Source organism: Salvelinus namaycush, chromosome 22 (genome assembly GCF_016432855.1).
Source record: "Salvelinus namaycush isolate Seneca chromosome 22, SaNama_1.0, whole genome shotgun sequence".
In the NCBI taxonomy this organism is placed as follows: domain Eukaryota; kingdom Metazoa; phylum Chordata; class Actinopteri; order Salmoniformes; family Salmonidae; genus Salvelinus; species Salvelinus namaycush.
Genome location: NC_052328.1, coordinates 7,318,065 through 7,345,872, shown reverse-complemented (window position 1 = coordinate 7,345,872; position 27,808 = coordinate 7,318,065). Strand labels below are relative to the sequence as shown.

At 44.0% G+C, this 27,808-nt stretch overlaps 1 protein-coding gene across 1 annotated transcript in view; it reads left to right on the top strand.

The window, feature by feature from the left end:
* Positions 1-432: 432 nt before the first annotated feature.
* LOC120017504 (anthrax toxin receptor 1-like) overlaps positions 433-27,808 on the top strand; it is a 55,538-nt gene continuing 28,162 nt past the window's right edge. Inside the window, exons 1-12 of the mRNA XM_038960296.1 lie at positions 433-803; positions 4,298-4,369; positions 4,529-4,600; positions 4,773-4,854; positions 4,958-4,988; positions 5,130-5,203; positions 5,994-6,062; positions 6,302-6,382; positions 6,576-6,636; positions 16,993-17,091; positions 18,079-18,148; position 27,808. The exon at position 27,808 is cut by the window's right edge and continues 78 nt beyond it. Coding sequence (XP_038816224.1) covers positions 607-803; positions 4,298-4,369; positions 4,529-4,600; positions 4,773-4,854; positions 4,958-4,988; positions 5,130-5,203; positions 5,994-6,062; positions 6,302-6,382; positions 6,576-6,636; positions 16,993-17,091; positions 18,079-18,148; position 27,808 — 909 coding nt within the window. The 5' untranslated portion in view covers positions 433-606. The remainder of the gene's footprint in view (positions 804-4,297; positions 4,370-4,528; positions 4,601-4,772; positions 4,855-4,957; positions 4,989-5,129; positions 5,204-5,993; positions 6,063-6,301; positions 6,383-6,575; positions 6,637-16,992; positions 17,092-18,078; positions 18,149-27,807) is intronic.

Here is a 27,808-nt window from a genome sequence, read left to right as displayed (position 1 = left end):
TAAATTAACTTTATGTAATTGCAACTTTTAACAAGCATAACAATACATATTTTGCTGTTTCAATCTTAACCCCACCCCCCCCCCCCCCATCCATTCCCAAGGCGCCATGATCTCAAAGCACAACCTGTACAGCAACTAAAACAAGTGGATCTCAAGTTGAACTTTTTATGCACGGCAATTGATGTTAAAGTCCACATCTCTCATCGTCCGTCATGTTTTTGTAGGGCGGGGGAGAAAGAGGCACTTTCTTGTGCATAGTGAAATGTGAATAGTTTCCTATATCTTTGTTGCCTATTTAACTTCCCAACCTGTTATAGGGCTATCGGGATATTCATTATGATGATTTTTATCCCGGAAATGGGAAGTATTCTGGCTGATCAGTGCCTGTCTAAGAAATCTTGAGCTGAGTCCTGTCCTCCACAACACCACCAGGAAGGAGCTGCTTGAGGCGAGAAAGCCGGAGTGAAAAGGGACTTGGACTGTTTATCGCATCACCGTGGACAACCGATCTATGACCACCATATCGATACTTGCGCACCGTTAAGTTGGCCTGGAGTGAATCATTATCATCAAGACTATAATGTGAGAGACATTTCGGACTCGGTGATGTTTTGGAGTGTTAGTCTACACAACTGTCCGGGAAAGATGGCGAGAGCTTCCATTAGCGTGTCTATAGCCGTGGTGTTTTTGGGATTAGCGATTTTTACTGTCAAACTTCCCTCGGTAAAAGGAGAGATGGAAGAAGAACAGCGGGAGGAGAGGTCCTGTCAAGGTGCCTTCGATCTATACTTTGTCCTCGACAAGTAAGTGTCCGTTTTTATTTATGACTTGTTACTTTCTCCTCACTGCACATCGACATGCAACCCGCCCAGTTATTTGTCAAACCGACCGCCGCGAGTAGCAGCGCGCCGGTCTCCCAATTCTTTCTCTCATATCTTCAAAACCGCCCTGACAAGCAAGCTACGCCACCAGTACCTTTTCTGTTAATATATTTTCATTCAAATTATTTTGATGGAAAATATTTCTTCAACAATAAACAAAAAAACAGTAGTGCATGCTAAATTTTACGTCTTTACTTTTGTATTGTTTCAGATTCAATTTATTGAATAGGAGTGTCTGTTATTAACTTAATGTGGCCATTCGTTTGTATCGCCTATTTTGATGTAAACACCTCGTTCATTATGATAAATGCATAGTCCTCCCCTCCAGCCCACTGAAAGCTTGTGGGGCAAACAGTTATTCTCCCCCAGGGGATAGGCAGGGCCGGCAGGATGAAGGGATTCAGTTACAGGCTGGTGACGCCAGTAGACACTGCTGCAGCTGCCAGGCAGACCATAGGAAGCCACCCCCCTAGACACTGATCTGAGGTCAGTGTGGTGCTTTCCCCCAATGGTTAAGGATAGGATTGGGTAGACACTGCTGCAGCTGCCAGGCAGACCATAGGAAGCCATCCCCCTAGACACTGATCTGAGGTCAGTGTGGTGCTTTCCCCCAATGGTTAAGGATAGGATTGGGGAGGGTAGAACCTTCTCATAGGCACAGAACAGCAGAGTGAATGATTAACTGACAGACAGACAGTGAAAACCTTGAAGAGTTATGGTATTTTTAAAGAATATATCACCCCTAAGGTGTACAGCAGCTGTATTCCGACTGCACAAAGACCTACTGTTTGAGGCTATGTTGAAGTCTTCAGTACAGTATCCTCTCTCTCATCCTGCTATTGTTTCTTGGCTGCTGTTGGGCTTTTGTATGCAAGCACTGTGCTGTAACAAGGTAGAATTAGGTGGTGTCTTACACAGCTTACTGATGTCTAATAAACTAGTAATAATGGTTTACAAATGTGTAGCTTATCAATAAAATATGCTTTATAAATGATCTATTAGTGGCTTATAAATGAAAATGATTATGAAGTGTTACAGACTAATGTTATGTCCTGTGACTGTAGGGCCCAGAGTTTCTCCTGGTCAGGTCATTTTCAGGTAAAAACTCCTGGCCCTACCTACATCGGCTGCTGCTCTTTCAGAGTAGGCCAACAACCGCTCCTGGAATGCCATGGACGATAGTCATCATAACAACAGTAGGCTACTCTGTCTGTGTGATCGCTGCAGTCCCAGAGCAGAGGCTCGGCCATCTTAAAACATCATAACATTTCTGGCGTGTCTGATACAGATCAGAGAGGCGAGGAGAGGTTATAGAGGAGGACACAGAATAGACAGGCGTGTCCAAACATGCCGAGAACTCTGAAAACAGCAGTCATCATAAGGTGCTGGGCTAAACTGGCAATGTGTTGTACATTAGCAATTTTCTCTCCCTGAAACAGAGAGAAGTCTTGTTATAGGTCGTGTATAGACATCCAGAACATTTAACAGGTGTACGTTTTACATTTACGTCCGACTTACACGATCAATTAGGGTTAAGTGCCTTGCTCAATGGCACATCGACAGATTTTTCACCTAGTCGGCTCGGGGATTCAAACCAGTGACCTTTCGTTTACTGGCCCAACGCCCTTAACTGCTAGGTTACCTGCCACCCCAGGGTGTACAACACTGGTATTCATCACAAAGAATAAGAGTGAAAATAGACAGTTGTCTGTGTAAGACTTGTGTTAGCTCCCCGACAGTCTTGTGACATACAATTGACCCAAGTTCAAACCCCAGTTAGTCACGTCCTCAGTATCACATCAGGCTAGCTGCAGTTCCTCACACTGGTTTCAGTGTTGATCAACGTTTTTATATCTTTCCCCTGTTGTGCTTTTTTACCTTTTCTATTGTTGTGCCACTGCGAACATCTGTTAGCCAGCCTTCACACGTTACCCTTTAATCCTGAAAGTTTAAAACACGCCTGAGGTGGCTGGGCTGCCACGCATGGCCATGCCTCACTCACACACATGCACGTCTGCCAGCACGTACGCATGCACACACACACACACACACACACACACACACACACACACACACACACACACACACACACACACACACACACACACACACACACACACACACACACACACACACACACACACACACACACACACACACACACACACACACACCACCAAGCCTCTGGTAGAGTGTCTCCACATCGTTGTCTGTCTGGCTGGCTGTCTGGGGTTTTGAAATGCCAAGCAGTGACCTCAGAATAATCCTCAAGTATTAAAGTGTTTTAACTGTCTGTGATGTGTAGAAAGGCCTTTATTTGGTCCTGTTTAGGATCCTTTATGTTTCGGGCCCAGCACCTAAGTGTACTGTGATGTGTGTGTTACAATGTCACTGTCCTGTTATATACACATCATAGCAGAGGAACAGACTTAAAAGGAGTCCCAGACAGTCGGCATATTTGAGTTCACACACACACACACACACACACACACACACACACACACACACACACACACACACACACACACACACACACACACACACACAGAGCCCGTAAAGGAGACTCACACACGAATCATTTACATAAAATGACTCCCATCATTGACTGAGATTGTATATCTTTATGTAATGTCTGATGTAGACGTACTTATGAAAACGCCACTGCTCTTCGATGTTATAATTAGTGTGGTTGGTTAAATACATACAGACACACTGAACACTGCTAGAGACATAACGAGATGGAGTTTCAACATGAAGCTTATACCAATATGCCAAGAGGCAGCAATGTGTTAACGCACAAGCACACACACACACGCACACACACACACACACACACACACACACACACACACACACACTCAAAGTCTCTCTATTTATAACTTTCCCCCCCATTTATCCTTTCCCCCCACACACATACCCCTTCCCCCTGCAGAGGTGTGCCCAGTGTCCCTCCGTTGTTCATACAGCAGCCTTTTCACTCCCCGGACCCCCAATCTGTTATTAGGTTTGCCCTGCTCACTAGGACCATCTGTTCCCCCTCACACAGACAGCCATTGTGGGGGAGGAGAGGGGGAGGACACCCCACTTTCCCTGCTGGAACATCTAGCCCCCAGCCTCCTGGCATTATTAGCATTTAGCATCAGCATTATTACCAGCAATTAGCCCTCATTAGCATTATTAGCGTTAGCCCCCTGGGAAATGAGCTCATCCGACTGGCTGCTGTTGAGTCCTGGTCGTTAGCGCTCTGCACTCCCAAGTTGTGTAGCTTACATACGCTACACTTACAAGCTAACTCTTTTTCTCAATTATACCATATGCTTTACACCCGTACATGGTGGTGCAGTGGTTTAAGCGTTGCGCACAGGAATGTGGCAAGTGGACATTGTTATAGTGTTCGTTTTGTTTTGTTCCTTCAGATCTGGCAGTGTGAAACACCACTGGATCGAGATCTACTCCTTCGTCGAGCAGCTGGCTGAGAAGTTCATCAGGTAGGATCTTTCATGCTCTAGTATGGCTTGCCTCTTTCGTTTCATCTAGCCTATTTAGCTGCATCTCTGTCGTCTCAAATGGCTCCCTTTCCTTGTGTCCTCTTCTGCACGTATGTAAAGAAGCCTCTGACAGTACTGTTTAACCCCGTCTGTCTACAGCCCCATGTTACGGATGTCCTTCATCGTCTTCTCCACCCGAGGCACCACCATCATGAAACTGACAGAGGACAGGTACTGGAGTTACACACTGTCGTATATTCACAATTTCAACTGTCCATATTTTACCTTTCAAATCCCTTCAGGGGGGGGATCTCTCTCTCACTGTATCTTACCGCTGTGTGTCCCTTAGTATTCTTAGTCTTCCCCCCCACTGTATTTGATCAGCTGTCATTCCCCTTCACAGAGAGTCCATTGACAGAGGTCTGACAGCTCTGAGGAGGGAGGCACCAGGAGGAGACACCTTCATGAACCTTGGCCTGGAGAAGGTAATACTCTCGCCCTCCGATATATCACCTCTCACTAACTAACTCATAGTATCCGGTACTGTTTTAATGCTTGACATCGATACTCTACCGTTCCATTTCGCAGGCCAATGAACAGATACACTATGAGAACCATGGTACGTGTCTGTGTGCTGTGCTGAGCACGTGTGCTTTGTATGGGTGTGCATTACACAGACATCTCTATACATGGCTCTGTTAGTATGTATTTGCATGCACAGGCTGGTATTGAGGAGATATGGTGTTATCTGCTTTTAAAGGGACAGCCAGTGTGATCATTGCGCTGACTGATGGAGAACTGAATGAGTGGCAGCTTGATACTGCACAACGAGAGGTGAGTACACACGCCAGAGACAGCACTCGCAATTCAAGTTGCGAGTTCAAAAAAAAATTTTTTAGCTGATCCCCAGGATGTCGGGAGACATCTTAAAAACTGTCCACTAGGAGCCAAAATTTTTTATAATAATCAAAATAAGTACCCAGAACTGGGTTTGAACACACAGTATATGGAGTGGGAGCTCACTGCTTAGGCCACTGCACCATCCGTCCACAATGAGTTAGCAAGGCGAGTCTTAGATAATAGCTAAAATTAATCGTATAGTTGTTTTTCTGTTTTAACCCTATCCCAAACCGTAATCCTTAACATAACCAATCCGAATTAATGCCTGAATTGTTAACCAATCGAAATGAATGCCTGAGGTTAACCCTTGAGTTGTTTCTGTATCCCAAACCGTAACCCCTAACTTAACCTAGTCAGAATTAATGCCTTAGCTTGTTTCTTTGTGCCTAGTATGCCTAAAACTTCTGGAGCTCATGCAGAAGCTATATCCACTAAATACAAGGGCACCGGTAAGTACAATTACCATCAAACAGGCTTGGGTTTTGCTAAGGCGTTGTGGACGGGGGTGCTGGCTGTGCATAATCCATGAGCTCCACTTCTGAGGGTTGCGTTTTCTTTTAACTTAAAAATGGGATATTTCATCCCAAACACGTCAAAATATGACGTTTGGAGCAACATACACACACAGTTTGACACTTCATAGCGAGAGGTCAGTAGCGTCCTACTATAAAATCAAAGTTGACGTTAACAGATTGTCAAAACGGTGTGTGTTTTCTCGGTGCAGGCGCAGAGGGCACGGTCGCTTGGAGCCATAGTTTACTGTGTGGGAGTCAAAGAGTTTAATGAGACGCAGGTAACTGACACTCATAAATACACACTCAATAGTTCCATTCTGTGATCATCTGCAATGCAACAAGTTTATCTCCTCTGTGTGTGTGTGTGTGTGTGTGTGTGTGTGTGTGTGTGTGTGTGTGTGTGTGTGTGTGTGTGTGTGTGTGTGTGTGTGTGTGTGTGTGTGTGTGTGTGTGTGTGTGTGTGTGTGTGTGTGTGTGTTCTTGCATGTGTGTGTGTGTGTGTGTGTGTGTCCTGTAGCTGGCTACCATAGCAGACACCCTGGAGCATGTATTCCCTGTCTGGGGAGGTTTCCAAGCTCTCAGGGGGATCATCAACTCGGTACGTATGGTGTCTATGCCAGAATCAAAGGATCGTTTTTGGTACTTCAAGGAATTCAACACCATACCGACATGAATGCTTCAGTGGTCCATATCTAAGAACCATTTTACCATGTATTTTCTCAGTAGATCGAGTCCTATACAGTACGTCTAGCCCATAACGACCCACTGTCTTCTGTGTTTTCATCTCTCAGATCATTAAGAAGTCCTGCATTGAGATTCTAGCTGCTGAGCCGTCCAGTGTGTGTGCGGGAGGTAAGAGCTGGTAGCACCAGAGTTGGGTTACACTTCTTATGAATACCCTCTTCCTAATGCATTATAGATGCATTTGAAATGCCTCGTGGGCTGTGCCCAATGGATCTTTTACTGTCAAACTGGGCTGAAAATGTTAGTTCTGCTGCCGCTCTGAGTCTCTTAGGAAGAACTTTGAAGAACCAGATTAAGCCTACTCGTGGATTCAAATAAGTACAGTGACTTCAGAAAGTATTCATACCCCTTGACTTATTCCACATTTTGTCGTGTTGCAGCCTTTATTCAGAATTGATTCAATTGGTAATTTTTTTGGAAACACATTTATAAAAAAAAGTATTCTGAAATATCTCATTTAGATTTCACACCTGTGAGTCAATACATGTTAGAATCATCTTTGGCAGCTATTTCAGCTGTGAGTCTTCGTGGGTAAGTTTCTAAGAGCTTTTCATACCCAGATTGTACAATATTTGCACATTATTCTTTTAAAAATTCTTCAAGCTCTGTCAGGTTGGTTATTGATCATTGCTAGACAGTCATTTTCAAGTCTTGCCATCGATTTTCAAGCCGATTTAATTCAAAACTAGGCCACGGAGGAACATTCACTGTTAGCTTGGTAAGGAACTCCAGGATATATTTGGCCTTGTGTTTTAAGTTATTGTCCTGCTGAAAGGTGAATTTGTCTCCCAGTGTCTGTTGTAAAGCAGACTGAACCAGGTTTTCCTCTAGGATTTTGCCTGTGCTGAGCTCTATTACGTTTCTTTTTATCCTAAAAAAAACTCCCAGTCCTTGCCGATGACAAGCATACCCATAACATGATGCAGCCACCACCATGCTTGAAAATACGAAGAGTGGTACTCAGTGATGTGATGTGTTGGATTTGCCCCAAACATAACGCTTTGTATTCAGGACATAAAGTTAATTTCTTTGGCACATTTTTTTGCAGTTTTAATTGAGTGCCTTATTGCAAACAGGATTCTGTACAGGCTACCTTCATTTCACTCTGTCATTTAGGTTAGTAGAGTAACTACAATGTTGTCGATCCATCCTCAGTTTTCTCCTATAACAGCCATTAAACTCTGTAACTGTTTTCAAGTCACCATTGTCCTTATGGTGAAATCCCTGAGCGGTTTACTTCCTCTCCGGGAACTGAGTTAGGAAGGACGTCTGTATCTTTGTAGTGACCGGGTGATACACCACCCAAAGTGTAATGAATAACTTCACCATGCTCAAAGGGATATTCATTGTCTGCTTTTTTTAACCCATCTACCAATAGGTGCCCTTCTTTGCAAGGCATTGGAAAACCTCCCTTTGTGGTTGAATCTGTGTTTGAAATTCACTGCTCAACTGAGGGACCTTGCAGATAATTGTATGTGTGGGGTACAGAGATGTGGTAGTCATTCAAAAATCATGTTAAACACTATTATTGCACACAGAGTGAGTCCATGCAATTTATTATGTGACTTAATAAGCACATTTTTAGTCGTACCATAAAAAAGAGGTTGAATGCTTTTTGACACAAGACATTTCAGCTTTTCATTTTGTATTCATTTGTGCAAAGTTCTAGAAATCATTATTCCACCCTGACTGTATGGGGTATTGTGACACAACATCTCAATTGAATCCATTTTAAATTCAAACTGTAACACAACAACGCGTGGAAAAAGTCACATGGTATCCACCATTTCCGGTTATGGTATTTGTCAAAGACAGACACCTGACAGTGAATGTGTTCTGGCCCACTGGTCCAGCTGAGTGGTCATCAGAGTACATTATCATAATGCGGTGTGTGAGGTGAGCGCATGGCCGACCAACCATGATGACCAAGGAAGTGACAGAGAGCGTATTGTCCTGGGAAATAAGTGTGTGTGTGTGTGTGTGTCCAGGACGGTCAGAGGAAATAAGTGTGTGTGTGTGTGTGTGTGTGAGTGCGTCAGGAAATTAGCTTTGCTTCTTTAAGCCTGGCTGCCTCTCTGGCCTAGTTTGCCACGTCTGATACCTTAAGTAGCCACTCTGAAAGAAAATGTGCGTGCGTGTGTGTGTGTGTGAGAGAGTGGTCTGGTGTCTGTAGCCAGCAGGATGGATGAGGGCTGACATGACCTTATTAGGACTCACTTACCAGAGTGCTCCTACTGTTCTGTCTCTACAGCAACCAGCGGAAGGGATTAGTGTTCACCAGACATGATCAATGTTCATTATGGAATATGAGAGAATGGGGGCGGGGGGGGGGGGGGGGGGGGGGGAAAGTAGAGATACAAAAAGAGAAGACAGAGACGGCCAAGTGCAAGAGGAAAAGAGGGAAAGAGCGAGGCAGGGAGGGAGAGAGGGGGAGAGAGCGGGAGTGTGAGAGGAAGAGAGAGAGGGAAGATACAGCTGGTCTGTATAATAATATGCTAATCAGGATCAGGAACGGCACGTCCTTGCCTGGTCAGCCTGTCACTAGACATGTCCCCAAATGTCCCAAACAGCCTAATTTACTATTTGAATAATGAGAACAGTAATGGTCAGTGAACTAAGAGACAGAATAAGTAGATTTAGAGGTTAAGTTGTCAATCAAGAGTAGCAAATGTAAATGTGATGTCTTTAATACATAGATTACGGTAGATGAAACTCTGGACCTTTGTACACTTTGCAATAATCCAGGACTGTTTCAAGCACTGTCCATTAATCTGAGATGACACAGCTGTCTACGGCACTGCATCTCAATGACAGAGGCGTCACTACAGACCCTGGTTCGATTCCAGGCTGTATCACAACCGGCCGTGATTGGGAGTCCCATAGGGCGGCGCACAATTGGCCCAGCGTCGTCCAGGTTAGGGTTTGGCCAGGGTAAGCCGTCGTTGTAAATAAGAATTTGTTCTTAACTGACTTGCCTAGTTTTATTTACCATTTATTTAAAAAAATACAATATAAAAATGTAACTGTTTGAATGCATTTTCAATTAAGATATACTCTGGTATTAATTGAAAATACGTTTTCATATTACGGTGTGACAGAGTCATTCTTAACGAAGGTGGTGATTAACATGGGAAAATACTGAGGCAATATGAAAGTATTTTTCCAGGAAATGCCCTAGTCCGGATGCTGTTATGAATGATAAGATGAGGGTAGAGATGGACTGGGGCTGTTTTTCACCATGAAGCCTCACCAAAAAAGGTTATGAAATGAGATAACAAAATTGCACAGGAAATGTGAGTTAGTGCTACAGTCGCTTCAGGATTTAGATAAGATTTTACCGTCTATATGGATCTCTCCTCCTGTCATGAGCCCACCGCACAATGATGGCAGCAAACACACATACATACTAACACGCAAACACACATAGACGTTCTTCCAGTCCACACACAAGCACAACCAGACGCTCTTTTAACCAGCGTACACACACACGTCCCTCACACTGATATAAAGTGACCAGGCCACACTGCCTGCAAACAGGCCATCAGATTGGACAGTGAACGCCAGCCACGCTATCTAACCTGACAGCACTGATCACACACACACACACACACACACACACACACACACACACACACACACACACACACACACACACACACACACACACACACACACACACACACACACACACACACACACACACACAGGCCAGTGAGAGGTGGTCCTGCTATCTAACCTGACAGCAGAGATTGCTGCTTTCATTAACATCTGACCTCTCACCCCGCCTCCCCCTTGCCTCCCCCTTCTCTCCGTATTTCCCTATACCCCCAACCCCTCGTCCCCATTACTGTCCCGTCGCACTAACGTGATTGAAGTGGCCACAATCGGACATGCCAAATCCCCCTACAAACACAGACACGCACATGCAAACACACACACACACAGCCCTGGCCTATCAACACACACAGCTTTGCCCACGCGAGGCGACAAGAGCACTAGTGACAAGTCGCAAGCCCTTGACGCTCTTGTAAGATGGCATACTGAATGGCCACCGTTTTGCGAGCTCTGACCCGACTTTGCTATTTTATTTTGCCGTTTATTTGTACATTATTTTCACTAAATGTATCCGCTATCGTTTCTTATAACTGACAAGAACTTTTGAACAGCAGATCGGCAGTTATTTACCTAAATTCCGCCTTCGACTCATCTGTTCTGGGCTCTTTCTGTAATTCCGACACAATTTTTGGGTTATCCAAGAGAAAACGCTGGCGTTATAGAGGCAAGAGAGGGGGAGTACTTGCTAGATTAAGACGAAGGGAAAACTAGCCACTGCTTCCCTCCATTCCATTGGCCAATGTACAGTCACCTGATAATAAGATGGATGACCTCCGATCGCCGATTACGGGACTCTCGTAACTGCAATAGTCTCTGCTTTTCTGAAACATGGCTTTCGGACAAGATACCTGATTGTCAAATGCCTTTTCAGCTGTTACTGTGACATTCCACCTCAGGAAAAGAAAAATAACAAGATAGCACTTAACAAACTATGAGGCTATAAACAATCAGGAAAACTTGCACCCGGAGGCTGCTTTCCTTGTTGCTGGCTATTTTAATTCCGCATCATTAAGTTACGTGATGCCCAACTTCCATCAACACGTCTCCTTTGCCACTAGGGCCGAAAAAGTCCTAGACCTCTATAACTCTACCCACAAGCAAGCAAGAATACAAGGCTCTCCCTCGTCCCCCCAGTCAGCAAATCAGATCATGACTCCGTACTCCTGCTTCCTGTTTACTCGCAGAATGTCAAATGGGAAGTACCTGTGACTCGCTATGTTGAGAAATGGTAATCAGAATCAGAGATTATGCTGCAGGACTGCTTTGCTAGCGCTGATTGGAATATGTTCAGAGACTCCACCGATAACATCGACGAGCTAGCCACCTCTGCCATCATTAGAAATTAATCGGAGACGTTGTCCCCACAGTGAAGGTTTGCTGCTTCCCCAATCAAAAGCCCTGGATTAACACCAAGGATGGCGCTAAACCAAAGGACAGGGCTACCGCACACAGGGCTATCACAGACAACCCTAAGGGTACAGCTGAGGACAACAAGTACAAGAAGTCCCGCTATGACCTCCGCAGAGTCATAATATATATATTTTTTAAAGCTACCAGGCATATTCACAGTCATTTTCAACCTCTTTGAAAAGCTATGAAAAGCATCATCCCAGACCCTCTAGACCCACTCCAATTTGCATACCGCCCCGACAGATCCATAGACGACACAATCTCATTCGCACTCCACACCGCCTCTTTCACAGCTAGGTAAGAGGAATACCTACAGTTGAAGTTGAAGTTTACATACATCTTAGCCAAATACATTTTAACTCAGTTTTTCACAATTCCTGACATTTAATCCTAGTAAAAGTTAGGATCACCACTTTATTTTAAGAATGTGAAATGTCAGAATAATAGTAGAGAGAATGATTTATTACAGGTTTTTTTTCTTTCATCACATTCCCAGTGGGTCAGAAGTTTACATACACTCAATTAGTATTTGGTAGCATTGCCTTTAAATTGTTTAACTTGGGTAAAACGTTTCGGGTAGCCTTCCACAAGCTTCCCACAATAAGTTGGGTGAATTTTGGCCCATTCCTCCTGACAGAGCTGGTGTAACTGAGTCAGGTTTGTAGGCCTCCTTTCTCTCACTCGCTTTTTCAGCTCTGCCCACAAATTTTCTATAGGATTGAGGTTAGGGCTTTGTGATGCCCACTCCAATACCCTGACTTTGTTGTCCTTAAGCCATTGTGCCACAACTTTGGAAGTATGCTTGGGGTCATTGTCCATTTGGAAGACCCATTTGCGGCCAAGCTTTAACTTCCTGACTGATGTCTTGAGATGTTGCTTCAATATATCCACATAATTTTTTATGTTGTGTCATGCACAAAGTAGATGTCCTAAAGGACTTGCCAAAACTATAGTTTGTTAACAAGAAATTTGTGGAGTGGTTGAAAAACAAGTTTTAATGACTCCAACCTAAGTGTATGTTAACTTCTGACTTCAGCTGTACGTGAGAATGCTGTTCATTGACTACAGCTCAGTGTTCAACACCATTCAAAAAACCAATCCAAGGAATATTCCATATTGTTGTGTTTCTAGGAATTGATATTTGTTCTTGTAGAATACTTTACATTTTCTTCCTTTCTTGTTAATATTCTTAGGTTTATCCTCCAAAAATAGACGCAAAAAGATTCTGGGGATGAGCAAGCAAATCTTCAATATTTACCCATTGTTCCTCTTTAAAGCATTTAACTATATATCGCAAGTAATAGCCCTGGGTGGCGAAATTGACACAATCCAAGTCTGGATGGTTAAAACCACCATAAGACTGAAGAAGATGTAAATCTTTCCTTTTTATTCAGAGTTTTAATTGCCTATATATTGTCTGTTACGAGCGAGTATACTTTTTAAAGAGTGTCTTCTATGGGGTAGGTGGTATTACCGAGAGTAAGTATAAAACATTTGTGAGCCATGTCCTTCTGAAGCGGTGTATTCAATCTGTTAAATTTATGGGACGATTGATCCATTTAATTAGACCTGCTTTCATATGATTGAATAATGGGATAAAGTTATCTTTATATATTTGTTGTTCGTTGTCACTTATTAATAAGCATCCTAAATCTTTGATATTTTTTGTGGTCCATTTAAAGGATTGCTGTAAATCATCTTTTTCCTATTGCCATTATTTTGCTTCTTTTCCGCATACATTTTATATCCTGAAATGTTTAAGTATTCTGAAAATATTTTTTAGCAAGGAGGACATTGCGTTTTCAATATTGGTCAGGTATATCAGGAGATCATCCGCAAATAAGTTTAGTTTATATTCATGTTTATTAATCCTGATACCTGTTACGTTTGGGTCATGTCTAATTATTTCTCCAAGCAGTTCAATTGCTAGTGTAGACTTTTCTAAAGCAATTTCATCCGATAATGTATTATTTGTGCAAATATTTCTTTGCTTTAGGACAGTGCATTCGGAAAGTATTCAGACCCCTTGACTTTTTCCACTTTTTGTTACATTCCAGCCTTATTCTAAAATTTATTAAATAATTTTTTCCCCTCATAAATCTAAACCCAAAACCCCATAAGGACAAAGCGAAAACAGGTGTTTAGAATTTTTCGCAAATGTATTAAAATAAAATATAAAATGACTTTATTTAAGTATAAGTATTCAGACCCTTTGCTATGAGACTTGAAATAGAGCTCAGGTGCATCCTGTTTCCATTGATCATCCTTGAGATGTTTTACAACTTGATTGGAGTCTACCTGTGGTAAATTCAATTGATTGGACATGATTTGGAAAGGCACACAACTGTCTATGTACCCCACCCCCCGTCTTCTCAGACCCATTTATACCCCTCCATACAACTACTTACTTATCCATTCTCCTTCATTCACATACAATATTTACCTTAAGCTTCCGCACACCCATTCTCTCCAACCCCCCTACACTTGTTCATATTCCCCCTCCTTCACTCTACCATTCATAAAGCACAGATACATACACACATCCACTCACACCCTCTCGCCCACACATTACACACACATTCATTGAACAGTTACTGACAATTATTGACATACATGCTATATTTCCTATTTTCTACGGTCTTTTCTGTGTCTATGTATCTCATTGCCGTTGGCTAATTCTATTTTTACTTCCTAGAGAAGAACAGGTACTTGGGGACAATAGATTCAAGGTTGTGTTTGGGGGAGGGGGAAATAATATAGTCTCAACATAACATATCTTGTGCATCACTGTATGTAGCGTAGTGTGCTTATCACCTTTTTCCGCTTCTTTTTAGGGCATTGGGCTCTCTTTCACCTGGAAAGGTTTCCTGTAGCCTGTTCAGAGCTTCATCGGCACTTGTGCCCTCCATCCTCTGTGTTCCCTTCCATACCCACTGCACTGCCAGGAATCAGAGTTGAGACTTGATTTTTAACTCCAATGACTGCCTGATCAGAATAAATTGTGTGCGTTTTTTCCTCAGCTTAGCAGACAGGTCTCTTTTTCCCTTGTGCCTTCAGAATGTTGACTTTGGTTTAATAGTTCCACAGCTTAAAGATGGACACGCAAAGGTATTTATCGCTTCAGATCCTCTGGTGATACATCTACGCCAAGCTCCTCTGAAATCAGCTTGATTACGTAGCTGGAAAGGTCTCCTTTTTCCTTGTCTTCCGGGAGGGACAATATTCTCATGTTGTTTGGTCTCATTCTGTTTTCTAGCTGGTGCAGTTCATCTTCTAAAGATTGCGCATTTGCTTCCAGAAGGGCAATTTTGTTGTCCTGTTCATCCATGCGCCCCCGCCCCACTTATATGCATATCTGACACGATAGACTCTTCTTTCATTTTGAGCAAATCTACTTTTTTAACAACAGATTGTAACAGTTCATTTGTTTTGGTGAGCATTTTAGCAATTTTTTCCTGTCACACCCTGATCTGTTTCACCTGTCTTTGTGCTTGTCTCCACCCCCCTCCCGGTGTCGCCCATCTTCCTCATTATCCCCAGTGTATTTATACCTGTGTTCTCTGTTTGTCTGTTGTCAGTTCGTTTTGTTTTGTCAAGCCTACCAGCGTTTTTTCCCCGTGCTCTTGTCTGTCTCTAGTTCCTGTTTTCTAGCTTTCACGGTTTTTGACCATTCTGCCTGCCCTAACCCTGCCTGTCGTTCTGTATCTGGTCACACCACCCTGGATTACTGACCTCTGCCTGCCCTGACCCTGAGCCTGCCTGCTGTTCTGTATCTTTCGGACTCTGCTCTGGACTACTGACCTCTGCCTGCCCTTGACCTGCCTTTTGCCTGCCCCCCTGTTTTTGTAATACACTTTTGTTCCTTCGAAGCTGTCTGCATCTGGTTCTTCTCCTGAGCCTTGACATTTCCTAGATATACTTTATCTGTTCATTGCTCTAATTTGTATCTCCAAGTTGTTCTTCGTCTTTTCCTCGAAGGGAAGCTATGGCTTGTTGGGTTCGAGTCGCAGCGTCGCTTTACCCACAGATTGGTTTGTTGTTGTATACAACTGACCGCTCACGCTCTCACGTTTGCTTGGGGATATATTGAGTTATCGATTTCAGTACCTTATGTTCTTTTGAGTACTACATTGATATTTTATAACTGCATTGTTGGGTTTTGAGCTTGCAGGAAAGGCATTTCACTGTACTTGTCCATGTGACATTAAAACTTGAAACTTAAACAGCACGCGCACACACACACACACACACACACACACACACACACACACACACTAGATACAGCCAATGAATACAGCTCTCGGCATCACAGCCAAACGCAAATGTGACCAACAGTGAGAGAAAGAGCAGAACATCTTCAAATGTGGTACTAAATATCACAACACGAAGAACATGAAGGACTTCGATTTTTCATTAGTGCTGAACATGATATTCCCTTCAATACAGCAACATAACTGATTATGATGTATTGGTGGCATTTCAGCGAGAGGGACAATGTCTTACCTTAGTTGCCTTGACCTTTTTGAAACACTGTTTTTCCCTTGTGGGGAACACACACCGTGATGTTTTCATCCAGGGAATTGCACACTTTCTGTCGCTTTAAATGTTAAAGGTGTGGCGAATGTTCATTTCTATTAGAAGGGATGAGGCTCGAATATTCCACAGTGCACGTCAAAGATCACACACAAACGTGCGTGAAGGAATACACACACAGACACACCGTTGATGTCATAGGTAAGGTCAGATCTACTCTGTTTCTGCTGGTAACCCTGCAGACCGCTTTCTAAGCGAGCGTTTTCCCCCTCTCTCTACAACAAATGCTGTACACACATACACACACTGACACACACACTCACATTCCAGCATATGCTGGTTAGCTTCCATCAATGCGCTTTAGTGGTGCCTGGGGGGACCGAAAGGTCAGAGTCACACACACACATATTCCTGTCCACACACACATACAGTCACTCAAAACCCTCCCGGCTGTGCAGGCAGAGATTTGTGAACAGCAGCACTTTTAGCATTAGCACCAGTGGAGCATATGCCTGTACACACACGCACCACGCACATCAACACACACACACACAACGTTAGCACCAGTGGAGCATATGCTGGTTGTTTTTCTCCTGCTTGAGTTGAGTCTTCCTGAAAGGTTAAGCATGGAGCACATAAGAGAGCAGGCAAAGAGAGAGAGACACACACACACACACACACACACACACACACACAGGCCTCAGGCTGTGAACACTTTCTAATGTAAAACAGGGCCACATGAGACAAAGGCAGAGAAGTGGCAGAGAAGTGCTACTGCGATCCTCATGGTCATATTTTTCAAACACATTTTCACTCGACTACTTTGCTCGAAAATTATAATACATTCAAATAACGTTGAATGGTTGGAGATAAATGGTTCTTACCGTTTCTGTTTCTTTCTCTCAGAGTCGTTTCAGGTGGTAGTTCGAGGGAACGGTTTTCTCCACGCCAGAAACACCGACCAGGTCCTCTGTAGCTTCAAACTCAACGACACACACACTCTGGGTGAGACACACAAACATAGATGTTTATGTAAGAAATGGGGACATCCATTTTGTCTATAATTATATACTAAGAACATGTCTAATGAATCTCTCTCTCACACACACAAATACTCACACAGACATGTTTTCTGTATTTATTTGCAACATTAAAGCTACAGTACACAGTTGAAACAAGTGGTCACTGCTCCTCTGTTTTGGTAAAAAATAGCTGAGGGATGGCCCTGGAGAAATGTAACCACTCTCAAATTCATAGACAAAGCCATGGACTGACCATCCAATTATAGTTTAAACCATGTTTTGAGGCTATACAGTGTTTGTTTATGCAAACATTGGAGTAAAACAGGCTTATATTTTGGGTTCTGATGGGTTACGAAAGTTGAACTAAGCTCATGAGGCATTTATGATTTATATTCTTTAAGAATCAATGGGTATGGGCCTACTGACTGGCGCAGTGGTCTAAGGCGTCACTGCAAACCCGGGTCTGATCCCGCGCTGTGTCGCAGCCGGCCACGACCGGGAGACCCATGAGACGGCACACAATTGGCCCAGCGTCGTCCGGGTTAGGGAAGGGTTTGGCCAGCTGGGATGTCCTTGTCCCATTGCGCTCTAGCGACTCCTTGTGGTGGTCCGGGCGCATACACGCTGACTTCGGTCGCCAGTTGTACGGTGTTTTCTCCGACACATTGGTGTGGCTGGGTTCCGGGTTAAGCGAGCAGTGCGTCAAGAAGCAGTGCGGCTTGGCAGGGTCGTGTTTCGCATGGCTCTTGACCTTCGCCTTTCCCGAGAACCGTACAGGAGTTGCAGCGATGGGACAAGACTGTAACTACCAATTGGATATCACGAAATTGGGGTAAAAACAATCTCAAATAGTGAAGCAATGGGTATGTATCATTCATTTAGAAGTCCAAAAATGAATGTAGCAACTAAGGATTCTAGCTTTAATATGATGTTAAACCTCTTCAATTAACAGAATATCATGTTTCTTTAGATGAGAGGCCTGCTGGTGTAGAGGAAACGTTCCTGCTCTGTCCTGCTCCTGTTATAGAGGAAGTAGGAAGGTAAGTTACTCCTTTACCTACTGCAATATTCCAGTGTATTCTTCAAACCTGCACGGTCCTAGAGTGCTACAGGAAGTTAAGGCATTAGTTCCAGCCGACTATCCTGCACACTTTGTAGCGCTCTGCCACTGCTGCTGGATTGGTAGATTGGTTTAGCAGATCAGTGTCCTTGAAACGAATTAGGGCCAAAGTCGTTTGTTGCTGTGATCAATCAGTCACCGCTAACAACCTTAGACAGTAATCAGAGAGAGAAAGAGTTAGAGAAAGGGAAAGGAAAGAATAGAGGAGGAGAGATGTCGAGCCTAGGAACATGGTTTAATGAGACTTGGGGGAAAAAACGTGGGAGAAAGACAGAGTGTGTGTGCGTCGAAGTTTGCTTGTGTGCACGTGAGTGTGCGTATGAGTGTGTGTATGAACACAGTCACTACGTATGCCATGTCTAAAGCCTTCACCCCAGCATCCTCCATAGCCACCCCAAATTTGAGAGCACCTCAGGGGGCAGAGAAAGATCTACTCTGGGCTGGAAGCTGGGACAAACTGCCCCCCAGCCCAGCGGATAATTATACCGCTGTCCCCGAACCAACAGACACCTCCAGGTGATAAACTGTCTTGTTGCTGTCACTCAGAAGTCTGGGGAGGGCTTGAGATTTTCTTGACTCGCGGTTAGATCGATTCACCACCGCAACACCACTCTTAAAGACACTATTTGTTAAGCTGTAGCAAGGAGAGAGATTATATTATGTGTCTTTGTTTACTGTGACATTGGATTTAGAAGTTGGTTTGGTGAGTGTATTTTATTTCTCAATTTCTCTGTCTGTTATTAGTCAGTATATAATTAGTCTGCTTAGGGATGGATCGAAATGTACAGAATGGTTACCTGGAGGAGGGAGGGTCATGCTTTTTCGATTTCAGTCAAAGGGAGGGTTTAGTATTTGTTAAATCTAGTCCGGCGGAGGGTCAATATTTCAATATTTCTCAGTGTTTAAGAATGAATACCTTATTAGGCTAGATATCGATGTGTGCCCGATGCTGTCCCCCATTTTTGATTCTCCACTTCGCTCGCAATATCAAGTGCGCTTATAGGCTATTTAATGCATTCTCAGTCATTATCCATAACCTATAGGCTATAGGCTACAAAGTGCATGCTGGGAGAAGCACAGAACAAAGGCTATATTTTTTAGATGGCTGCTGGGATGGTGTAATTAAATAAAACTGCAGCGGATATTCCATACCTGAGTCCCGGCCTGCTCGGCTCTTGCTGATCCAAAACGTTTTTGTGTGCTGCTTAACCAATGGCTGTGCTGCGTAGGAGGAAGAGAGTCAAAGGTTTCTTCTGACATTTTGTTGTTGTTGATTAAGCCTAGTCCAAAAATCTTGCACGTGGACTAGCCTATAGCCTAAATTCTGTTCAGTTTGAAATTGAGAGCGTGGAGATTAGAAGGAGGACCGGAGGTCAACTTTGATAGCTTGCTATTACTATATTTGATTTGATTAAAAACAATATGTTTCTTGCCCATTATGTATTTATCAGAGTCATTCAACTCTCAATTAGCCGGATTCAAGTAACTTACAATGTGGTGCTGAAACATGAAGCAGTAGCAGATGCAGCAGACACAATACCCCATAATGACAACACAAAAAAAAATGTTTTTATATGTTCACACATTTATTCAAAATAAAAACCAGAAATACCTTATTTACATAAGTATTCAGACCCTTTGCTATGAGACTTGAAATTGAGCTCAGGTGCATCCTGTTTCCATTGATCATCCTTGAGTCCACCTGTTGTAAATTCAATTGATTGTACATGATTTGGAAAAGCACACACCTGTCTATATAAGGTCCCACAGTTGAGAGTGCCTGTCAGAGCATAAACCAAGCCATGAGGTCAAAGGAATTGTCCGTAGAGCTCCAAGACAGGATTGTGTGGAGGCACAGATCTGGGGAAAAGTACCCAAAAATGTCTGCAGCATTGAAAGTCCCAAAGAACACAGTGGCCTCCATCATTCTTAAATTGAAGAAGTTTGGAAACACCAAGACTTTTCCTAGAGCTGGCCACCCGGCCAAACTGAGCAATTGGAGGAGAAGGGCCTTGTTCAGGGAGGTGACTAAGAACCCGATGGTCACTATGACAGAGCTCCAAAGTTGTTCTGTGGAGATGGGAGAACCTTCCAGAAGGACAACCATCTCTACAGCACTCCATCAATCAGGCATTTATGGTAGAGTGGCCAGACTGATGCCCTCCTCAGTAAAAGGCACATGACAGCCCGCTTGGAGTTTGCCAAAAGGTACCTAAAGGACTCCCAGACCATGAGACATAAGATTCTCTGGTCTGTTGAAACCAAGATTGAACTCTTTGGCCTGTATGCCAAGCGTCACGTCTGGAGGAAACCTGGCACCGCTCATCACCTGGCCAATACCATCCCTACGGTGAGGCATGATAGTGGCAGCATCATGCTGTGGGGATATTTTTCAGCGGCAGGGAGACTAGTCAGGATCTATGGAAAGATGAACGGAGCAAAGTACCGAAAGAAACTTGATGAAAACCTGCTCCAGTGTGCTCAGGACCTTAGACTGGGGTGAAGCTTCACCTTCCAACAGGACAATGACCCTAAGCACACAGCCAAGACAACGTAGGAGTGGCTTCGGGTCAAGTCTCTGAGTGTCCTTGACTGGCCCAGCCAGAGCCCGGACTTGAACCCAATCGATCGAACATCTCTGGAGAGACCTGAAAATAGCTTTGCGGCGACACTCCCCCTCCAACTTGACAGAGCTTGAGAGGATCTGCAGAGAAAAATGAGAGAAACTCCCCAAATACAGGTGTGCTAAGCTTGTAGCGTCATACCCAAGAAGACTCAATACGGAAGTGGTCAGATGCTACGCTACAGGACTGTTTTGCTAGCACAGACTGGAATATGCTTCAGGATTTATCCAATGGCATTGAGGAGTATACCACCTCAGTTCGTCAATAACTGCATCGACGGGCGTCGTCCCCACAGCGACCGTACGTACGTACGTATCCCAACCAGAAGCCATGGATTACAGGCAACATCCGCACCAAGCTAAAGGCTATAGCTGCCGCTTTCAAGGAGCGGGACACTAATCCGGATGTTTATAAGAAATCCTGCTATGCCCTCAGACGAACCATCAAACAGGCAAAGCGTCAATACAGGACTAAGATTGAATTCTACTACAACGGCTCTGACGCTCGTCGGATTTGGCAGGGCTTGCAAACTATTACAGACTACAAAGGGAAACCCAGCCGCAAGCTGCCCAGTGACGCGAGTCTACCAGACGAGCTAAATGCCTTTTCTGCTCGCTTTGAGGCAAGCAACACTGAAGCATGCATGAGAGCACCAGCTGTTTGATCACGCTCTCTTTAGCCGTTGTGAGCAAGACCTTTAAACAGGTCAACATTCACAAAGCCGCGGGGCCAGACGGATTACCAGGAAGTGTACTCAAAGCATGCGCGGACCAACTGGCGAGTGTCTTCACTGACAATTAGAACCTCTCCCTGACCGAGTCTATAATACCTACATGTTTCATACAGACCACCATAGTCCCTGTGCCCAAGAAAGTGAAGGTAACGTGCCTAAATGATTACCGCCCCAAAGCCATGAAGTGCTTTTAAAGGCTGGTCATGGCTCACATCAACACCATCATCCCAGAAACCCTAGACCCACTCCAATTCGCAACAGACCTTTCCCACCTGGACTAAAGAAACACCTATGTGAGAATGCTGTTCTTTGACTACAGCTCAGTGTTCAACACCATAGTGCCCACAAAGCTCATCACTAAGCTAAGGAGCCTGGGACTGAACATCTCTCTCTGCAACTGGATCCTGGACTTCCTGACTGGCTGCCCCCAGGTGGTAAGGGTAGGGAACAACACATCTGCCATGCTGATACTCAACATAGGGGCCCCTTAGGGGTGCGTGCTTAGTCCCCTCCTGTACTCCCTGTTCACCGACGACTGCATGGCCAACCACAACTCCAACACCATCATTAAGTTTGCTGAAGACACAACAGTGGTAGGCCTGATCACCGACAATGATGAGACAGCCTATAGGGAGGAGGTCTGAGACCTGGCAGTGTGGTGCCAGGAAAACAACTTCTCCCTCAATATGAACAAGACAAAGGAGTTGATCGTGGACTACAGGAAAAGGAGGTCTGAACAGGCCCCCATTAACATCAATGGGGCTGTAGTGTATCGGGTTGAGAGTTCAAGTTCCTTGCTGTCCACATCACCAACAAACTATCATGGTCCAAACACACCAAGACAGTTGTGAAGATGGCATGACAACACCTTTTCCTCCTGAAAAAGTTCTACAACTCTACCATCGAGAGCATCCTGACAGGTTGCACCCCTGCCTGGTATGGCAACTGCTCGGCATCAGCGGGTAGTGTCTATGGCCCAGCACATCACTGGGGCCAAGCTTCCTGCCATCCAGGACCTATTTACTAGGCGGTGTCAGAGGAAGGCCTAAGAAATGGTTAAAGACGCCAGTCACCCAAGTCATAGACTATTCTCTCTGCTACCGCACGGCAAGCAGTACCGGAGCGCAAAGTCTATGTCCAAAAGGCTCCTTAACAGCTTCTACCCCCAAGCCGTAAGGCTGCTGAACAATTACTCAAATGACCACCCGGACTATTTAGGTTGACCCCCCCCTTTGTTTTTACACTGCTGCTACTCGCTGTTTGTTATCTATTCATGGTCTCTTTACCCCTACCTACAGTGCCTTGCAAAAGTATTCATCCCCCTTGGCGTTTTCCCCCTTGGCGTTTTTCCAATCACAACCTGTAATTGAAAAATATTTCATTCAATATTCAATTCAATATTTCATGTAATGGACATTGTGCACTTACACAATGGGTCCAAATTGGTGAAGTGAAATGAAAAAATGACTTGTTTAAAAAAATAAAAAATAACGGAAAAGTGGTGCATATGCATATGTAAGTGCATATGTATTCACCCCCTTTGCTATGAAGCCCCTAAATAAGATCTGGGGCAACCAATTACCTTCAGAAGTCACATAATTAGTTAAATAAAGTCAATCTGTGTGCAATCTAAGTGTCACATGATCTGTCACATGATCTCAGTATATATACACCCGTTCTGAAAAGCCCCAGAGTATACAACACCACTAAGCAAGGTGCACCACCAAGCACCACCATGAAGACCAAGGAGCTCTCCAAACAGGTCAGGGACAAAGTTGTGGAGAAGTACAGATCAGGGTTGGGTTGTAAAAAATATGGACAGATACTCCAGCGGAGATTGGAGTATCTGTCCACAGGACCATTTTAAGCCGTACACTCCACAGAGCTGGGATTTACTGAAGAGTGGCCAGAAAAAGTCATTGCTGAAAGAAAAAAATAAGCAAACACATTTGGTGTTCGCAAAAGGAATTCTGGGAGACTCCCCAAACATATGGAAGAAGTTACTCTTGTCAGGTTTGACTAAAATTGAGCTTTTTGGCCATGAAGGAAAACGCTATGTCTGGCGCAAACCAAACACCTCTCATCACCCCGAGAACACCATCCCCACAGTGAAGCATGGTGGTGGCAGCATCACGCTGGGATGTTTTTCATTGGCAGGGCCTGGGAAACTGGTCAGAATTGAAGAAATGATGGATGGCGCTAAATACAGGGAAATTCTTGAGGGAAACCTGTTTCAGTCTTACAGAGATTTGAGACTGGGACGGAGGTTCACCTTCCAGCAGGACAATGACCCTAAGCAACACTCGAGTGGTTTAAGGGGAAACATTTTTAAAGTACCATGCAGATTCAATTATTTGCAAACAGGGACAGTTTCGTTGCAAACAAGACACACTGATTTGGCATTGGAGAAATATGACAAGATAAACACATAGGCCTATCTCTCTGTCCATTCTTAGCCTGTAATTTCAGTAATTTGTGTGGTTTTAAAAAAGTTTCTGGTGATATGTAAAAATGACTTAGAATTGCATGAACATTTTTTAAAAGGCACTTTTTTCTTATACTGCAAATACAATGATAGATTCGTACAATGCTTTTACTATAAAGGAGATCTTTCCACCCCTACTCTTGTCCACATGGTCTGCAAACCCACAACCTTCTGGCCCGCAGCCCACGTTGACACGTAATGCTTACTGAACAAAGAACTTATTCTAAAACTGCGTATCTAAGGCTCTGGTCTGTCCAAGAAGTGAGGGTAAACAGTAGACATGTTCTCTTCTATCCACTTTGTTTTAATTATTATTTTGGGTTTAGGGGAGGGTCACTTGTTTTTTCTTCAAGCTCTCAGGGAGAGTTTAGGTCAAATATGTTTCGCTGAAGGGAGGGCCATCTTTTTGCATTTCAGGGGTCTGATTTTCTCAATGTGACCCTTGTTATAAATAATGTTCACTCCCTTAAACCAACTCCTTGTATACTGTTCAGCAAGAACTAGAACGGCAGAAAAGGGCAGTCAATACCTGGCTGTCAGGTTGGCTCGTGCCCACAACCACACCCTCACCCCCCACTCCATATGGGCATAATTGTGCTGCTTCTCCATTTCTGTGCCCATAATTGTGCCCATGAGTCTCTGTGTTGTTCTATTACTGTTACTGAGTCACCCCATTAGTACATGCTCTACCAACAACACTTGGGGCATGTGAGTAAGAGGAAATCAACTGTGAACAACCCAAGGGCGAGACGATGAGGCCTGTTTTTATGTGTTTACCCTAAAAAGGTCATCGTATTTCTATCTTTCACACTTGTCTGATAATGCATAATCATAAGGTTATTTTAAAAAACATGATGGTTGATGGTTTTGTTATGTATCATTAACAATACTCTATGTCTAACCGCACTGAGTATACCAAACCCCTCCCCCTTTTGCCCTCAGAACAGACTCAATTTGTCAGGGCATGGACTCTACAAGGTGTCGAAAGTGTTCCACAGTGATGCTGGCCCATGTTGACTTCAATGCTTCCCACAGTTGTGTCAAGTTGGCTGGATGTCCTTTGGGTAGTGGACCATTCTTGATACACACGGGAAACTGTTGAGCGTGAAAACCCAGCAGCTTTGCAGTTCTTGACACAAACCGGTGCACCTGGCACCTACTAACATACCCCGTTTAAAGGCACTTAAATTCTTTGTCTTGCCCATTCACCCTCTGAATGGCACATACACAATCTATGTCTCAATTGTCTCAAGGTTTAAAAATCCTTCTTTAACCTGTCTCATCCCCTTCATCTACACTGATTGAAGTGGATTTGTGACATCACTAAGGGATCATAGCTTTCACCTGGATTCACCTGGTGCGTCTATGTCATGGAAAGAGCAGGTGTTTTAATGTTTTGTACACTCAGTGTATATTTTAAATGTTTAAGAGCATTTGAGGGCCCATGAGATGTAAGCCCCCCCCCCTACACACGCACGCACACACACACACACACACACACACACACACACACACACACACACACCCCTCAGCCCTGTCTCATATGATGAAGTCATCATTGCTGCTGTCACGCAAGCACATGGTGACTGGAAACCTCCTGGAAGAAGCTACACAAACACATATACACACACTCATGGCGGAGGGCTGATTGATGGGTGGTACGATGGCTCTGTCACCAGGGTGCTGATCACGCTGTGCCCCCTGCCTGCCCAGAGAGAAAGAGGGAGAGAGCGAGAGATAGAGGTATAGAGGCAAAAGAAAAGGGGGGAAAGGGAGACGGAATACATATTTTTCTGTGATTCTCAGTATTAATCTCTGGTTTTCTCTGTGGTGCTATGCAGAGTTAAACAATTTCATACTGTTCTCCATTCTGTTAGAGAGAGAGGGAGGTCCTAGAAGGGAGTCTGGGGGGATGTACTCACTCCTCCCCTCCCCTCCTCCCCTCACTCCTCCCCTCCCCTCCTCACCTCCCCCTTCTCCCTTTTCCATTTCCTGTCTTTGTCTGCTCCCTCCTTTCTCATCCACCCTCAAATGACCTCAACCCCCCTTCCCCTAGCCTCCCCCTTCCCTTCCCTCCCCTCCCTCGGTCCTAAACCACACTCTCAATGACCCCTCTCTTCTCTTGCCTCCTAAATCATTACAACTCACTTACACACTCTCCTCTCATATATCAACCCACCAACCTCAAATCACTATTTAGTAGTTTTTTTTTTGCAACAACCCTACACACACAAACACACACACACGCACCAACACACATGCACAGTCCTCCCCTCTGTATGGTTCTCCACGATCTGTGTTGTAGATAGAAGCACTAACATTCGGGAGGGGAAGTCGTTCAGTGGCCTAATGACAACTTTCCACATTGGGACTCTGGAATCAACCCAAAGTCCACAGGTCCCATCCTTTTTTATACTTGCTGGCAGTCGACAATGCAATCCTGACAAATGTTACTTTGCTACCCTAACCCCGTAAAGATGCATTCCCCTATACGGTAAGCCTTACAGGTCCCATACCTAACCAAAGTCCACAGGGCCAAATGTGCCAAATGTGATGGCTGTCAGAAAGCAGATATTAGTGAAAGAGAGCAAGAACAAACAGATACAGAGACAGGAATGTGTTAATGGCCTATATCTTATTCATGCTTCAGATTTCTAAAGAAAGCCATGAGTATCAAACATAGATCTGTGTGCAGGTGCGCAACCACGTGTCCGTTGACATGAAGCATGTAATGTCTTGCGTTCATGCTAAAGCCTAATTTATACCTTATCTTCAAAACAGAAACTATTTTCGCATTAACGAACATACAACTATGAAACTTCAGCAAGTATTTTGAATAAGTATTCTTGGTCCTAGAGTCGTGAAATGTTCAGAGTACATTGAGGGGAGTTACTGCTAAAATTGGCAAAAATTTTGTTACAAGTTTTTCACAAGACAACGACATTATGCAAGTATGCAACTCAATTAACTATGCAAAATGGCGATCCTGCGTGATTGCATAGAGACTCAAATTGTGGGCTGCACATATTTTTGGTCCTCAAGTACTGTTATGGGAATTTTATGAATAATGACTAAATGATGTATACATTTAACGTAGAATTATAACTAACAGAATTATATCCGGTCTGATGAATCATGTTTGTCCATAAGAAAGAGGGACTGTTGGTAGGCAAGGAACTGTGGCAGACAACTTGTGACCACTGTGAAACTGATAACAGGGATGGAAGTCTCCCCACCCAGGGAGGGGAGAGACCTTGGGCTTGTAGTAGATTGTATAACAGGTGGAGGACAATGTATGAGGAGAAGACTTGTGAACTATGTTGCCATTGTATCTGAGAGGAGGAGGAACGTTTATGACGAAATGTGAGGTATATAAACCAATGTACCGGAAATGATAGGCAGAACGTTCCCGTAAATAAATATTTGACTATTGTAGACTGGGCCTCTGTCTGTTTTTATTTCTATCAGTATCCTACAAATCCTGATATAGCAGACTGAGTAATTTAATTTAATTGGTTAAAGAACATGAGAACTTTATTCTCCTAACAAGTACGCAGAACAGCCATTGTAAGTAACTAATTGTGTACTTGCACTGTTTACTTACAGTACATAAGGTATATATTAAGCTTAAGTCTGAAAAGAGCATGGATGTGATTTTGGGGGGGGGGGGGATTATGGGTTCTGAAATGTGTGTTGCGAGGGTTGATGGGTAATGTAGTGTTGTGGGTGTGTTGCAGG